The 14,662-nt window shown below is 41.5% G+C and overlaps 1 protein-coding gene and 1 non-coding gene across 2 annotated transcripts in view; one reads left to right on the top strand and one right to left on the bottom strand.

Moving 5' to 3' along the window:
• Window positions 1-12,543, top strand: part of CPXM2 (carboxypeptidase X, M14 family member 2) — a 59,693-nt gene extending 47,150 nt beyond the window's left edge. Inside the window, exons 8-13 of the mRNA XM_072339948.1 lie at window positions 735-931; window positions 1,748-1,927; window positions 2,758-3,055; window positions 5,738-5,877; window positions 6,133-6,232; window positions 10,735-12,543. Of these exons, the coding sequence (XP_072196049.1) occupies window positions 735-931; window positions 1,748-1,927; window positions 2,758-3,055; window positions 5,738-5,877; window positions 6,133-6,232; window positions 10,735-10,988 (1,169 nt within the window). The 3' untranslated portion in view covers window positions 10,989-12,543. The remainder of the gene's footprint in view (window positions 1-734; window positions 932-1,747; window positions 1,928-2,757; window positions 3,056-5,737; window positions 5,878-6,132; window positions 6,233-10,734) is intronic.
• Window positions 449-520, bottom strand: TRNAH-GUG (transfer RNA histidin (anticodon GUG)). Its single transcript has one exon. It is a non-coding gene; the product is annotated as a tRNA-His (tRNA).
• Window positions 12,544-14,662: the final 2,119 nt, after the last annotated feature.

Below are 14,662 nucleotides of genomic sequence, written 5' to 3'. Positions count from 1 at the left end.
GCAATGTCAGGTCAAAACTCCCAGTATTCTCTCACTTTTGAGTGGGGGGATTCAATTTCCTATGGTAATATAATCCCATAGGACAGATAATCATTGAATCTGTGATCCCTCTGTGGAGATGAATAAAGATCTCACTGCATTGCTGTCCAGGTCAGGCACTGATGTAAACGTGCTCTGCCGTACCTGTGAATACCCTGCTAAGTGCCCACCCCAGGTGAGGTGTCCCAGGTGTTAACACCAGAAAAATTCATCTCATGTCCTTGCCCACCCAGCAGTGCCTGATTCAGCAAGTGGGATGGTGCACCCATCTACAAGCCAGAAGCTGTCCCTTTTGGATCTGTTCTAGTTGGGGTTTGCAAGTGTTACTCCTTCAATGGACTCGCTGAACCTCATTGAATTGACTTGGGCTGACTAAAAAGGCAGAACTTTGTGTGTACCACCAAGGTGATGCCGTGACTCGGATTCGAACCGAGGTTGCTGCGGCCACAACGCAGAGTACTAACCACTATACGATCACGGCGTGCTACGAGGGCTCTGATGCATGAGCCTGTTATTTTAGAGTAACTACAGAAAGTAATTGTTTGTTTCTTATATGTTTTCATTTATTATTATTATATATTTTTTTTCACTTAAGGCATTTCTCCAACCCACACTAAGTGAAAAGCTGCTGCTTGACATCTGTAAGACCCTTTGTTTACTGCTCTGACTGCATTTCTGTCCTGTGTGATTGCCAGGTGAACCAGAATTTCGGTACACTGCAGGAGCTCATGGGAATGAAGTGCTCGGACGTGAGCTGATCCTTTTGTTAATGCAGTTCATGTGTCAGGAATACCTCGCTGGGAACCCACGCATTGTGCATCTCATCGAGGATACCAGAATCCACCTTCTTCCCTCAGTCAACCCAGATGGATATGACAAGGCATACAAAGCGGTAATTTTGAGGAATTATTTGGATCTATTAGATTAATGAAGCGAGCTACTGTTGTCATTTTATTTTTTAATTTTCCAGAGATGACGCTTTACAAGCAATGAAAAGAATCAAAATAAGAAGTAAAAACAGAAACGTCAAAGCAAACATAAGCCATTGAAACATCTTACCTGGGGAAAAGTTTGTATCTGTCTATATGTGATGTTGCTTAATATGAGGATGTATATGGAAAGGAGGGGCTCTAAGTCTTGCACAACAAACACTACTAAGGAGTAAATCAGTGAAAGCACCATCATGGGGAGTGGAAAATTTATGCAGAGTGTTTTGTCGTGGGAAACCAAGCTTAAGCGCATGAAAATCTGTGTTCCTCTGTAGCTGAAATTTAATATAGCACCTTTAAGGAGCACACAGTGTGTTGGGCATCATGTTATTTCATTCTGGAATAAGACAGACAACAGGAAGGGAAGATTCATGGGCTCTTCCTGGGCAGCCTTCAGCGGCAGACTAGAATACAAAAGCTGTGCTCACAGCTGTGGAAGGGATGAATACCATCTCCACTGTAACCTAGGGAAAAATAGTCTTCAGCAGAATCCTTAAACAAGAACCAGAACATTTTGTCTAACCCCAGGTGTTTTGTCTTTGGCTTTATCTCAATCAACTGGAAAAAGAAATACCCATCTTTTCCTTTCAGTGATAGAACTAATTCATCTTTCCTTTTCTCTGCATGGATCATCCCCAGTCACTTTCTTGGGTTCATAGGTTGTCATAATCTGAATGATCATTTCTTTTTCTTTTTTTTTTTTTTCTCATCAATCTAAGGGCTCAGAATTAGGGGGCTGGTCTTTAGGTCGATGGACTCAGGATGGCATTGACATCAACAATAATTTCCCCGATTTAAACTCTTTGCTCTGGGAGTCTGAAGATCAGAAGAAGAGCAAAAGGAAAGTTCCAAACCATCACATCCCCATTCCTGACTGGTACCTGTCTGAAAATGCCACTGTAAGTAACACTGACTCTGGAGAGATAGGAAGATGAAGTTGGGGGCGGGTTGAAAGACCGGTCTTTATGTTTGTTGTGGAAAATGCAGCTTGCTGGTGAAGCTGCATAGCTGCTCTAAGACAACTGTCTGGGCTTCCCTGATAGTCAATGGAAATAAAATTGCACCACAAACATACAGTTGGGTGCCACGATTTAGGAGCTGCCCTTGGAAAGGGAGCAACTGCCTGCAGTGCCATCTTTTTCCTTGGAGAGGGAGAGCCTGGAGGACTTGATACCCAAATTTGAGTCCTAGGCAGGTAAAGAAACAGAAACATAAGCCCACAGCTGGGTTCATCTCTGAGTCAGGCTTTGCAGCGTAGATAAGCCCTTTTAAAAGGTATGCACCATGCAAATTTCTCCTGTGTTGTTTTTTTTTTCTTGGTGTTGCTTGAAATAACATCACAGTTGCTTATGCTAGCCGTGTTAAAATTTAACTTATTTTTTGCATGGCATTTGAAATTACTATTTATAGTGGCCACACTTCCCCTGTTTTGCAGGGACGACACTTAACTTCCGTGGGCTTTAGAAATATTTCCCTGCTTAAAATCCCTTATTTCCCAAACTCATTCCAGCTGATGCCACTGGGCACAGAATTATGATCTAACAAAAATGTTAAGGTTTGTGTTAGCTTTTATGGGTTGTCAGTGGTCTCCAAAACGTGTCTGGCAGACACTGTCATTAAAGTATTTTCTTCTTGGCCACATCTCTTGCGCTGACTACTCACTCCAGTCTGCCTCCAGAAGATTACCAGATCTCACAGGCCACAACAGAGCTGTTTCCTTCTCTCCTAGGTGGCAGTGGAGACGCGAGCAATCATTGCATGGATGGAAAAAATTCCTTTTGTGCTGGGGGGCAATCTGCAGGGAGGAGAGCTGGTCGTGGCGTACCCTTACGACATGGTGCGGTCCCTTTGGAAAACACAGGACTACACACCCACACCAGATGACCACGTCTTTCGCTGGCTCGCCTATTCCTATGCCTCCACACACCGGCTGATGACAGATGCGAGGAGGAGAGCGTGTCACACAGAGGACTTCCAGAAGGAGGATGGCACGGTGAATGGCGCCTCGTGGCACACCGTGGCTGGAAGTAGGTGCACGAGGAAATTGGTAGAATCACGGAATGGCTTGCATTGGAGGGGACCTTAAAGGTGATAAAATGTGCTCTGAGAGCTGTATTTCCTCATCTGGAAATCCATCCATTGCATGTCATCAGGTAGCAGCAGATTGACAGGGGCTGCGTTGTCACTAATATCCAGTGGCCATTCTGTTTACTATCAGAGTTTCCAGAAGTGCAGTGTGTTAATATATAGATTCTGTACATTAAAGATGGTTTGCTGGGAGAACAACAACCCGTCCAAATCCTATATCAGGGGAACCTCAGCCTCCTCCTTGCTGCATCAAGCCACAGGTCTGCTGCCATCCTCTTTTTAAGAGACCTGGACGTGCTCACACTTAAAATATGAATAGGCTCCACAGGCATTTTTGCTGCCAGAATAAATTACAGAGCACGTCACTCATGGTGAGCCCCAGCCTGTGTCACTGTCACTGAGCACAAAGGGGAAGCTGTGTCGTGTAGTGCAGACAGAGCATCACTTTCCAGGGAAGCCCAATTAAAGACACATTATGATCAGCAATAGCTGCAGTTATCTCTATGGGAGCACACTTGAGCAGACTGATGAGGCACCCTGCGGAATCATCACAGCTCTACTCAAAACCTGTATTTCCAGGTGCATCAGTTACAGAACACTTTCTACAGAATTAAGAAGAAAGCAGCATGCCTGAATGACAGCAGGAGCCACTGCAGCCCTAATGGCAAACAGATGCAGGAAAGCATCTGTGCAGACCACGTTTTTAATGGAGCTGGCTCTTGTTTGTAACTTGCAGGTAGTTTCATTGCATAAACGTTTCTCAGCTTTGGACTTTTACTTTGGCCCATATATGATCAATGTTGGCTGGCCTTCGAAGACCAGAGCCAAGAATTAACTTCTCAAATATTTCTTCAGGAGGTTGAAAAGTGGCGGGTGAGTTTCAGGGAGGGAGAAGAGGAAGACTGAACTGCTTGGGTTGCAAGGACAGTGTCTAATGATATATTAGTATGCATTTCTCCAGATTCTTTTTGAAAAGTATAAGTTGTTTCTTTAAAAAAAAAAATAAATAGCAAACAACCCTTGGTTGCTAACTTGACTGCTTAATTATTTAATTTATGAGCTTAATTTTCCTAAGTGCTACAGAAACACAATTATGAATCAATAGAGGAAAGATGGCACTGGCCATGTCACTGACAGATATTGGTATTAAGTTACATTAAGTAATGGTGTGCAGTATGGATGCTGAATAATATCTTGATTTCTTAGAAATGATTGCATATTGGATTTTGTTCATCTGATCTATTTTATTTCTTTACGATGTTTCTCATTATATTACATATCCTGCTTTATTCCATAATAATAAGAGTTCCAATATTGTCTTTGAGAGAAATGCTTGAAATATTGCTTTGTTCTTCACATCCCAGAAGCTAGGCTGAACCTCAGATGGTGTGCTCTCCATTCAACCTATGGGATGGTTTTAGATCCTTTCTCTACACAGAGAAATGGAATGAATGTTGTGGTGTAGATATGTGTACACACACCGAGAAAGACATGCAGAAAAGAATTGAAAGCAAATTTATCTCATACTTTAGCCATTCCATTCCCTCTGTATTCCCACGCTGACACGTATATAGATACATTGGTCACTCCACTTTCTGTTTATTTACCCTTTAGTTCAACGTATAACAGCTTCTGCATGCATTTCGGACTGCAGTGAATGCAAATTCTTTAGGCAAATTTACATATAACATTTCTGCACTGGGTGTGCTGCTCAAAGGCAAAGAACAGATGAATTTTATTTTATTTCTAGTGTTTTCAAGGCTGGAATTGCCTGTTAAGACACTACGCAGAGAGTTGCTCTTGGCAACGTTAAGCTATTTTCTAAAATACACGTACTAAAACTGAGCAATTGCTATGTATTGCAAAACATTTCACAATAGATTAATCAGGATGTGATAGAAAATGTGAGGGGGGGAAAAGAAATAACTGCGGCTGTTTCTCAGATGGAAGGGAAGCAGTGCAGCATATGCCTCTGTCTGATAGTCAGGCTTTCCCCACCAACAAATGCGAAGAGCAGAACGTCTGTGTTACATAACCCTCCAACTCTGCACCCAGGAGGCTCTGAGGTCTCATTAAATATTTGACTACTGCTCTGTGGTAATTTGACAGGACTACAGTTTCTTTTAGTTTTTAACTCTTTTCCATTAGAAGTAAATGGGTTTCCTTATAATCTCTGCCATCGTGAAGTATAACACTTAGTGATCATGGAGTAAACATTTAAATTCTTTTTTATTATAAAAGCAAGTGGATAGTAATGAAGGAAGCTCCGCTCACTCCTTCCTCTAATGCTCATTGTGAGGAGCTAATAAATTGAATTTTCCAAAGGAAAATAGCTGAGAGAGTTGGAAAAGAAAGCTGAAAAATGGAAATAGTTCAGATCTGAATCTAAATACAGTCTTCCATAGCAGTCGAGACCTTTGTAAAGGTCACAGTGCTTTCTGTAATGCAGACAAACTGCAGCTCCTTACAGCCACTGATGGATGAACAGAATGGATTATTTCACTCATTACAAGCTTATATATATATGTATATATATATACATACACACACTAGATATATGTTTAAAACTGCATTGTTTCCATTTTATTTCCTTCTATTGTATTTTTACTCCCCACTGACAGGCATAAATGACTTCAGCTATCTGCACACCAACTGCTTTGAGCTGTCCATCTACGTGGGCTGTGACAAGTATCCCCATGAGAGCGAGTTGCCTGAGGAGTGGGAGAACAACCGGGAGTCCCTCATCGTTTTCATGGAGCAGGTATTCAAGAGCATCAAAACTCCTGACCCACTTGTTGGCTTCCTTTTCTGCTGCTTTACCTGCGTGTTATATCTGTCTCCTGTATTCAGTGTTGCTGGGATCCTGCCAGTATTTGTAAGCTGAATTCACATTGTATGAACCCCAAAATAGGTATGCTTAATCCACATGTGGAATTCATGATTTGCTCCATCTTTCTAATGACATCACTGCTCCTTGATAATTAATATTTATCTTTTTTGCGTGCTCTCCCAACAGGTCCATCGGGGCATCAAGGGCATAGTGAAAGACATACATGGAAGGGGAATCCCAAATGCCATTATTTCAGTAGAAGGTGTTAACCATGACATCCGCACAGGTAATAAATAAAAATAGTATTGAGCAGATAACCTTCCATCTGCCCCAAATCAATTGCTTGAGTCAAGCTATGTTTAAAGAATTTTTATTCCTCCTTTTCTCATGAAAAGTTAATGCAAATTCAACCCGGAGTAACTGCAGCACTGACAAACAAGGCTGTCTTAGCAGCTTGCCATGCAGAGTGCTCCTCTGGCTGCTAAGTAATGGTAATGTGTTGGAGACATGAGTCAGAGCTGTGTCCAGAGGAGGAACAGCTGCCGTAGGGAAGGGGTTTCATGCACTGCAGTCTTCTGCAAAGCATCACAGCTTTGGGAAGGAGAGTTTGACGTGGCTCGGCCAAAACACTGCTTTGTATGGGTTAATGTCAGCCTGAGAATTAACTTTCAGTATGTATAGCTAAAAGTAAGAAATGCACATATGTCTGTTAGCCTTGTTTGATCTAAACCCAGATGTAGCTATTTGCACTCAGAGTAAACTCCAGACCTATTTAATGGCCTGGCAAGTAGACATGGCACTAAATAAAGCGTTGCTTTAGTAGATGCTAGTGACTACAGGATTAATCGTAATACCTAAAAACTCAGGGGCTGGATGGTGTCCATCAGCTGTTGTGTTTGTGGAGGTCCTGTGTGATTGCTTATGATCCAGTGGCTGAGGGAACCTGAGAGTTCTCCCACTGGGAGAGGGGCATGGAGAGGAGATGGGTAAGCAAGAGGTGAGGGCAGGGGCTGGCTGCTGAGATACAGGGTTGACACACTTTGGTGTGTTGGCTGAATCCAGGCTATGGAGTACCACAAAGATAAGAGACTTCCACCTCTTTAATCTTTCATTGAAGCTGATAATAAATCATGGAATATCTAGATTAGTTTACAGGTAATTTTATTTCAGTGCTACTCTGTCTTTGTTGTAAAAGAGAAGGTTGAATAAGAGATACTTAATTAGTCAGTAATAATTCTTCCTTAAATGTTTCACAATTGGACAAGTGGGAGATGATAGCAGGAATGGAAGTAATCAGTTGGTTTTCTCTGTCTTGGAGGAGTGCCACAAACGGTAAGTTGCATTATTCTGCTAATGGAATTAATTTCTCTGTTTGAGACCAAACAAGTGCAAAAGGCTCCACCTCTCCATATGCTGGATTCTCACATGAAAGAAAAATCAACTATTTAAAGACAATGAACAAGTATATGGAAGAAGGGCACAAGGTCCCAGAGCCCAGCTTGTACCACCTGAAAGCTCATAGCTACTTGCATTAGGCTTACAGCTGAGCTTTTGTGATTTAAGGCCTTCTCAGTAAAAACAAAAGTAATTGTTTTATTATTTTTATTTATATTTTTAATGATAAATGCTGAAGTTGATACTGTGTTTGGAAACCACTTTTTAGATGGGAGCTGCAGGAGTTTATCTTGATTTGTATTATACAGCTAACAATCTATATGTTGTTGGAGACAATAAGCTGAAGTGCCACATATAACGTCAGAGAAAGAAGGCAAATTTTTGACATTCTCCTTTCTTCTATACCTTTCAAAATGAATATATATATATATATCCATTTAAATCTCAGAATTGTCTTGATATAAAAGCAGTCCAAATGGTGACACACCGGAACAGGTTGCACAAGGAGGCCCCATCCCTGCAGGTATTCAAAGCCAGGCTGGATGTGGCTCTGGGCAGCCTGGTTTGGTGGTTGGCGACCCTGCACATAGCAGGGGGTTGGGACTGAGTGATCATTGAGGTCCTTTTTAACCCAGGCCATTCTATGATTCTATGATGATTCTATGAAATGGGAGGAGAGTTATGGCCACTGTCTTTATTCATGTACGTTTTATTTAAAGCAAGCTAGGCTCTAAGGATCCTACTGTTTCTTTGGTGCATCTGCATGGTAGACTACCGTGTTGAGCAGACAAAATTATCTTCAAACAACATTGATTTGTTTGAGAAAACCTCTCACCAAATGTGCACAGAAAGCACTTTTTTATTTTCACTTGGAAGTACAATATGTCTTGTGGGAAAAGGAGACTGGCAGCACTAAGCTGATAATATTAATAGGCTATTTGGAATTATTGATTTTGAGAGTAAGAGCTTTATGGAAGATTATGCCATTTTCTCTTGATGCAGGCGCAGTTATTGATTAACTGTGATTATATTTGATTTAGAATCGTTCTATGATTCTATATGGTGTCACGATTAGATATGGACTATTTTCTAAGAGATAACCTTTGGAAAGGAGTTCATCAATTGGGTGAAGGAATGCACCTGGATGCCCTTATTTCCTGATGCTTCAAATGCAGACTGTTTTCTGGGCTGTCTTAGAATCATGGAATCGTTTTGGTTGAAAAAGACCATGAAGGTCATCAAGTCCAACCGATCATCACCATCCCCACTTACCACATCCTTAAACCACACCTTATCACTCCCACTAGCAGAGATCAGTGGAATTTCCATCACAAAGGGAAAGTAGTTTGCAAAGTGCTTCTGATTTACCGTGGCCATTGTGCTTTAAATCAGACTCGGTGGCAACTTTTTCAGTATCATTGAATCATGGAATGGCCTGGGTTGAAAAGTACCACAATGCTCATCTAGTTTCAGCGCCCCTGCTATGTACAGGATTGCCAACCACCAGACCAGGCTGCCCAGTCCCTGGGAAAGGATTGTATTTTTCTTGCTACTAGCTGCATGCCGGAAACAAATAATACATGCCTAAAGCTGGAATATTTAGTGAAGAGTGAAACATTTTCTGATCTTGCACACTTTGGAAATCCCAAAACAAGTCTTGACCAAGAAATATACAGATCTCTTCCAGTGAAGCATTTTGTACTGGAGCCTCTACCAGAGCTCAAAGATTTGTGCATTTCTGTGTGATTTTTTTTTGCAATTAAGCGTAATTAATTTAATTTCACACAATGTTCAGAGAAAAAATTATGAATATTTTGGTAAACTTGACGTGCTTTCAGCATACATTATATAACCAAACTCAAGGATTTTGAAGTAGCATCTAGTTAGTATTTAATGCCATTAGTCTCAGCTAGGTGTATTTCTAGTGTTAGATCTTTCCCTTTTTTTCCTCCTTGCTGGCTGCCTTTCAGTGGAGAAAAGTTAGATTTTAGTTATAAGTATCCGGCATGCAGAACTATCATTTGTTTTTCTGGAGATGCAGATAACAAAGTATTAGGGTAATTTATGTAAGGTAGTTAATACAAGTTGATACATTTATGTCAATAGCTTAAGTTTAAAATGGGGGTTATCATAGTATCAGAGAATCATTGAATCATTCAGGTTGGAAAAGACTACTAAGAGTATCCAGTCCAACCATCGACCCATCGCCACCATGATCCTATCAAAGAGTGAGATGCATCCAGCTCACAGCATTTGCAATCAGAGGCAGCAATACCTACCACACTATAGTTCTTATTTCTGTTTTGCTAAGGCTTGCTATTTGCAGTCTTTACCGTGCCCTAAATTAAAATCATATTTCTTTAAACCAAGGCCAGCCAGTCTGATCTTTTTCCCAAATATCATATTTTTACCCAAATGATCTTTAGCTTTTGCAACACTGCGTTGCAAGCAACCCAAGGCTAGTGGTAGTAAGGCTGTCAGCCGTCATTAGAGCTAAAAACAAGAACAAACAAACAAAAAATCATTTCTGTGCAAGAGATGCTGCGCTTCTAATTATATATAGAATTGCATGCTTGATTGAAACCTATTGTCTTTTTATTTTTTTCCCCCATTGTTTTGAAAATGTTGATGCTGTGTTTGCCTGTAGGGCTGGCAGGAGAAGGAGAGGTACATGTGCCATGGGGCATCCTCATAGGCTGTCACTTTACCCATGTGCTGGCGAGTCTGCATTCACATCAGTAACACTTTCCTCAATTTTCCCTGGGGAATAATGTCACTACCATGTGCTATTTTAACCCCTTTTTGCTTTTCTTCCTCATGTTTTCACATGAAGGCAATCTATGTGTTCATTTTAAGGTGGTCCTTTCTGGGAATGAACTGCTCTTCTTGCAGTTGATTCTTCTGGCTTGGTTTTGCTGGAGACATTTCCTTCAGCCTGGTGTGTGTTTTACTATCTAGTGGAACTACAAAGAACAGAGATATCTACAGCCAAATCAGGTTGCTTAGAGCCCCATCCAGTGATGATCTCTTCCAGCTGTGATGGAAACTGTTGGAGCTTCAGATGAAAGATTTTTAGGTAACACACAGCAAGGAGTGAGTCCCACTCCCCTTGCCTCTTGGGCTTGGGGAGCTTGCATAGCTAGAATTCCTCCATATTAAAGGATTGCTGGGTTTCTGTGATGACCTTAAGCGTGCCATGAGTTTGGCTGTTAGCTACAAGGTCTTGGGTGACTGTGAAGGAGGGATGCAGAACTGCCAGTTCAGTGTCTCATCTCTACTTGTATCAGCTGAAAAGCAACCTCCAGCTCATGTTGGGTACCAGCCCATGTTGGGTACCAGTATGCACTGCAGGAGAAAGGAGCCCTGTCTTAAGAGCATCCCTTTTCCATATAGGAGCTGATGGGGACTACTGGCGCCTTCTCAACCCAGGGGAATACATGGTCAGTGTGAAAGCAGAAGGCTACACCACCGCCACCAAGAACTGTGAGGTGGGCTACGACATGGGAGCTACCCGCTGCGACTTCACCATCTCCAAAACCAACCTGGCGAGGATCAAGGAAATCATGAGGAAATTTGGGAAGCAGCCCATCAGCCTGTCCCTGCGGCGGCTCCGGCAGCGGGCTCGGCAGTGGAGGCAGCGCAGATAGAGCCCGGCTCCTCCAACATCAGCCCAGCTGTAGCAGTAGTGAGAGTTGCATAGCCCATCCTTTCGTATGCATTTCCCTGTCTGAGGCCTTTCTGTTAGTGGAGCTGGATGTGGGTTTGTCAGTGTGGTTAAAAAACTGGAAGCAAAGATTGGTTCGAGCTGAAGTGAAATAAGCCCTGGTGTGTGTAGGGGGGGGGTGGAGATGTGGGAAAAATGAAAAGATGTTTTGGGTTAAAATGAAATGTCTTGGGTGGGTTTGGTTTTTTTTGCCTGTGGATTATTGAATCCTTTGTAAATCTGTTTTCTTTAAGAATAGCAAAGGAAGAAAAAAAAGGACACTTGTAAATCAGAAATACTTTTGACTGGGGAAAAAAAACAACAACAAAAAGATGTTCCTAAAGTATAAAACTGATATATTTCTGCTATTCAAAAAAGTTATGACAATCTTTAAATTTTATTCCCATGCAGGAGAAAAGCTGAGAGGGCGCAGCTTCTGCTGAACATCATTAAAATATGTCCAAATTTTGGTCTCCCTTTCCCTGTAAATCCACATTTTGACAAGCATTGTAATCTCCAGGGGAAAAATATCCGGAAGCGAATAACCCATCTCAGCTTTTCTGTTTTGGCATTCAAGAATGCTTGGTGACTCCAGAACTTAGTGCCCTGTGTTTTCTGTTTTTAAGGTTGTGTTTTTTACTCTGAACTACAGCTAACAAAAAGGGCGCTGGGTAAGGACTGCTGCAGCCACAGCACTTCCTCTCTGATGCAGGAAAAAGACTTGAAATGAAGCTTTCCTTGTGGATGCAGGCTTGGGCATGGGCAAAATCCACTGACAGTATCTTTCTTCTCGATTCTGGCCTGCCTGTAAGCACCTTTGTGCTCACGCACACCTCACAGCGCTGTCTCCCACAACGTGGCAGGGATTCACCTTCCTCCACATGGTCTGTTTGTCTTGCCACTACAGCTGCTACTTTCCTGGCCTCACCGCTGTGAGAGCTGGACTTGTGCTTTATTATTGGCTTTTAAGTAACAAAGTTGTACAGCAGAATGGCTTTGAGGTTTGGGAAAGATGCAGATCAGGTCTTGGAAAGAAGGAACTAAATAAACACCGGTCAAGCCATCAGCTGGTGGAAATCATCTTTGCTCTGTTAGGTTCAACGCTGTGACCTTGGTTGTACCAAAAGAAGGGCCAGCTGTACCTTTTTAGCCAGTCAGAAGCCTGTGGATAAATAAACATCTCTACTATGCATGGTTGTGAGGCCGCAGTGTGCACTTCCACATAGAGTTTTATTTAGAACCTTTTAATTGCCATTACTGTGCTTGCCTATACTGATGTGATTCTTGGAAAAGATGTTCACCCAACCCTTATCCAAGACCAAGGAGGAATAAACTGTGAGTACTTACTGTAAGAATATCATGTGCCATCTGTACTACATCTATTTTTATTTTCTCAGCAAAGGATCTTGAAAAGACAAAAGGCAAAATATGGCAGAGTGAATAATATAATCGTGAACCCATACAAAATAAACAGCCCTGTTCTTAAATTTCTTAGACAATTCCAGCCTATCCTTGTTCTGCAAATACCATTAAATAACAGCAATCTGTGTGACTGCGAGGGAACAAAGAAGACAGAGTGCAGACATAATTCTTTACAACTGAAACTGTGGAGCTCCAGCTCCATTGCCAGCACTGTTTGAACTAAATCATAGGGTCAAACAAATAATCCAATCACTACATTAGCATTTTGAATTGCATATTACTTATGCCGCTCTATTTGCCACCTTTGCATCATTCTGTAGTCCATTTATTTGTTTAGAACAGCAAACGTAATGGCACAGTTATCAAGAAGGGTTTTTTAGCAGCTGAGATGTCATTCTATCCTTGGGCAGTGATGAGAAATATTTAAGGAATATTGGAGCAGTGACAGCATATCAGTACTCCTGCTAATTTGGCTCATTCATTGGCATGCATAGATTTTGTCACCACAACAGTTTTCCAGGTTTTCTGTGTTATGATCTGATCAAGGTCTTTAGGTTGGTTCTCTATGGAGTCCCGTGAAGTCTCAGCCATCTTGCAGAGGGTAGAGGTCTGAACAGTCATACAGGGAGCAGATCAGCCACGTTTGAGTCACCGATAGCTGGACTGAAGGTAGAAAGCAGTAGATGGGCAGTCGTAGTCCCGGCAGGTCAGTTCTTTTTGCTTTGAAATAACATACTTTACAAACCCAAAGGTCCTCATGCTCTGCTCACAGGTATGAGGTTATCACAATCATCAGCTATTTTTATGCAAGGAGAGGCTCTGATAAGAAATTCTTTGATATTTGTGGGTTAAAAGTATATGGCTCCTAATTGCTGAGACCTCAGTACCACCAGATGCTGGAGATGGTGGGCCTTGGTGCTCTGTGCTGGAGCTGGCCATGCTCACACGTACCCAGCACAGTAGCACTATGACTAAGGCAGATGACTTACTTTGGTCCAGGCATTACTAAGTAAATGGCCTTATAGTCATCAAGTGCACTCATTAGTGCAATTTTTGTTTTATTTTCAGCACTATTAGACCAAACACTCCAGTTCAAAAGGAGTAACTTTAGAGGTGTGAACATCTCATGCTGAGACAGGATGCTTATGCCTGCCCTAAATACAGTAATACCAAAATGAAGTGTGCCCTAGTTATTGCTATAGTTATGCACTTGAGAGCTAAATATTCACTTAAAGAAAAATACGTGGTACTGCTATTTAATCCCTATGTAGATCCAACAACAACCCAATAAAGGCAGTATTTTACAGACGTCTATCTTTTCCATGTCTTTAGAACAGCTATTTTTTTTCTGAATTCTTTGGTTTTCATCTCCTTTGCTTTTACTGTTGTAGGAAAAAGAAAAAAATGCAACCCTGCAGAAGCATCAGGAAATAAAACTGGAGGATAAATACACTCCTTCTATAATTACGGCTCCATTTTAACAGATGCTTACATGAGGACTGCCAAGCTTTGATCATTCCTGATATAAATATAAGGTTAAATAAAATAAGGTTAAAACAGGATATATTCCATTCTCCTTGATAATACCAGCCATCAGTCATCTGCTCCCACGCAGAGGCCCCGCAATCACAAAATGCAGCCTGAGCCCACTGCCTTGAGTAACTGTGCTATGCCATCCAGTTACTCATTTGTAAACCCCTATAATGATCATCATTTCTATCACACTGTGTCTGTTTTTCTCATCCATCTTAATTACTACAAGTATGCAAACCTCTGGAAGACAAAGCTCATTGTCTGCAAATCAGCTTGGGAATGCTGAAGCCAATAATACTGTATCTACTAAAACTGTATCTACTTACACGTGTTGGGATGGATCTACTGAATCGTGGTAATCTCTAACTCGAATTTAATCAGAAAACTGTTAGGATTATCCGATTGTGCCTTTGAGTGTGAGGCTGAACTCTGTGTGGATAAAAGACGCTGATAAAAATGAATGCAAATGAAGAAATGCAATTTTTTCCTGGGATGTTTTATGCCTGCTGTGTATTTTTAGTTTCTCTCACCTTCTTTCCCCTCCTTGATCCATGTATAGTTGTTTTCCCTTGACTTCAGCTCATTATTTTTCACTCTACCTTCAGCTCATATTTTCAGTGAATCTGGGACATTTTACCAAAGTATGGATTGTCGCTGTCAGTA

The sequence above is a fragment of the Excalfactoria chinensis genome, chromosome 6, assembly GCF_039878825.1.
Source record: "Excalfactoria chinensis isolate bCotChi1 chromosome 6, bCotChi1.hap2, whole genome shotgun sequence".
NCBI lineage: Eukaryota > Metazoa > Chordata > Aves > Galliformes > Phasianidae > Excalfactoria > Excalfactoria chinensis.
Note: the sequence above shows the minus strand (reverse complement) of the source record. Positions and strands in the feature narration are given on the sequence as shown.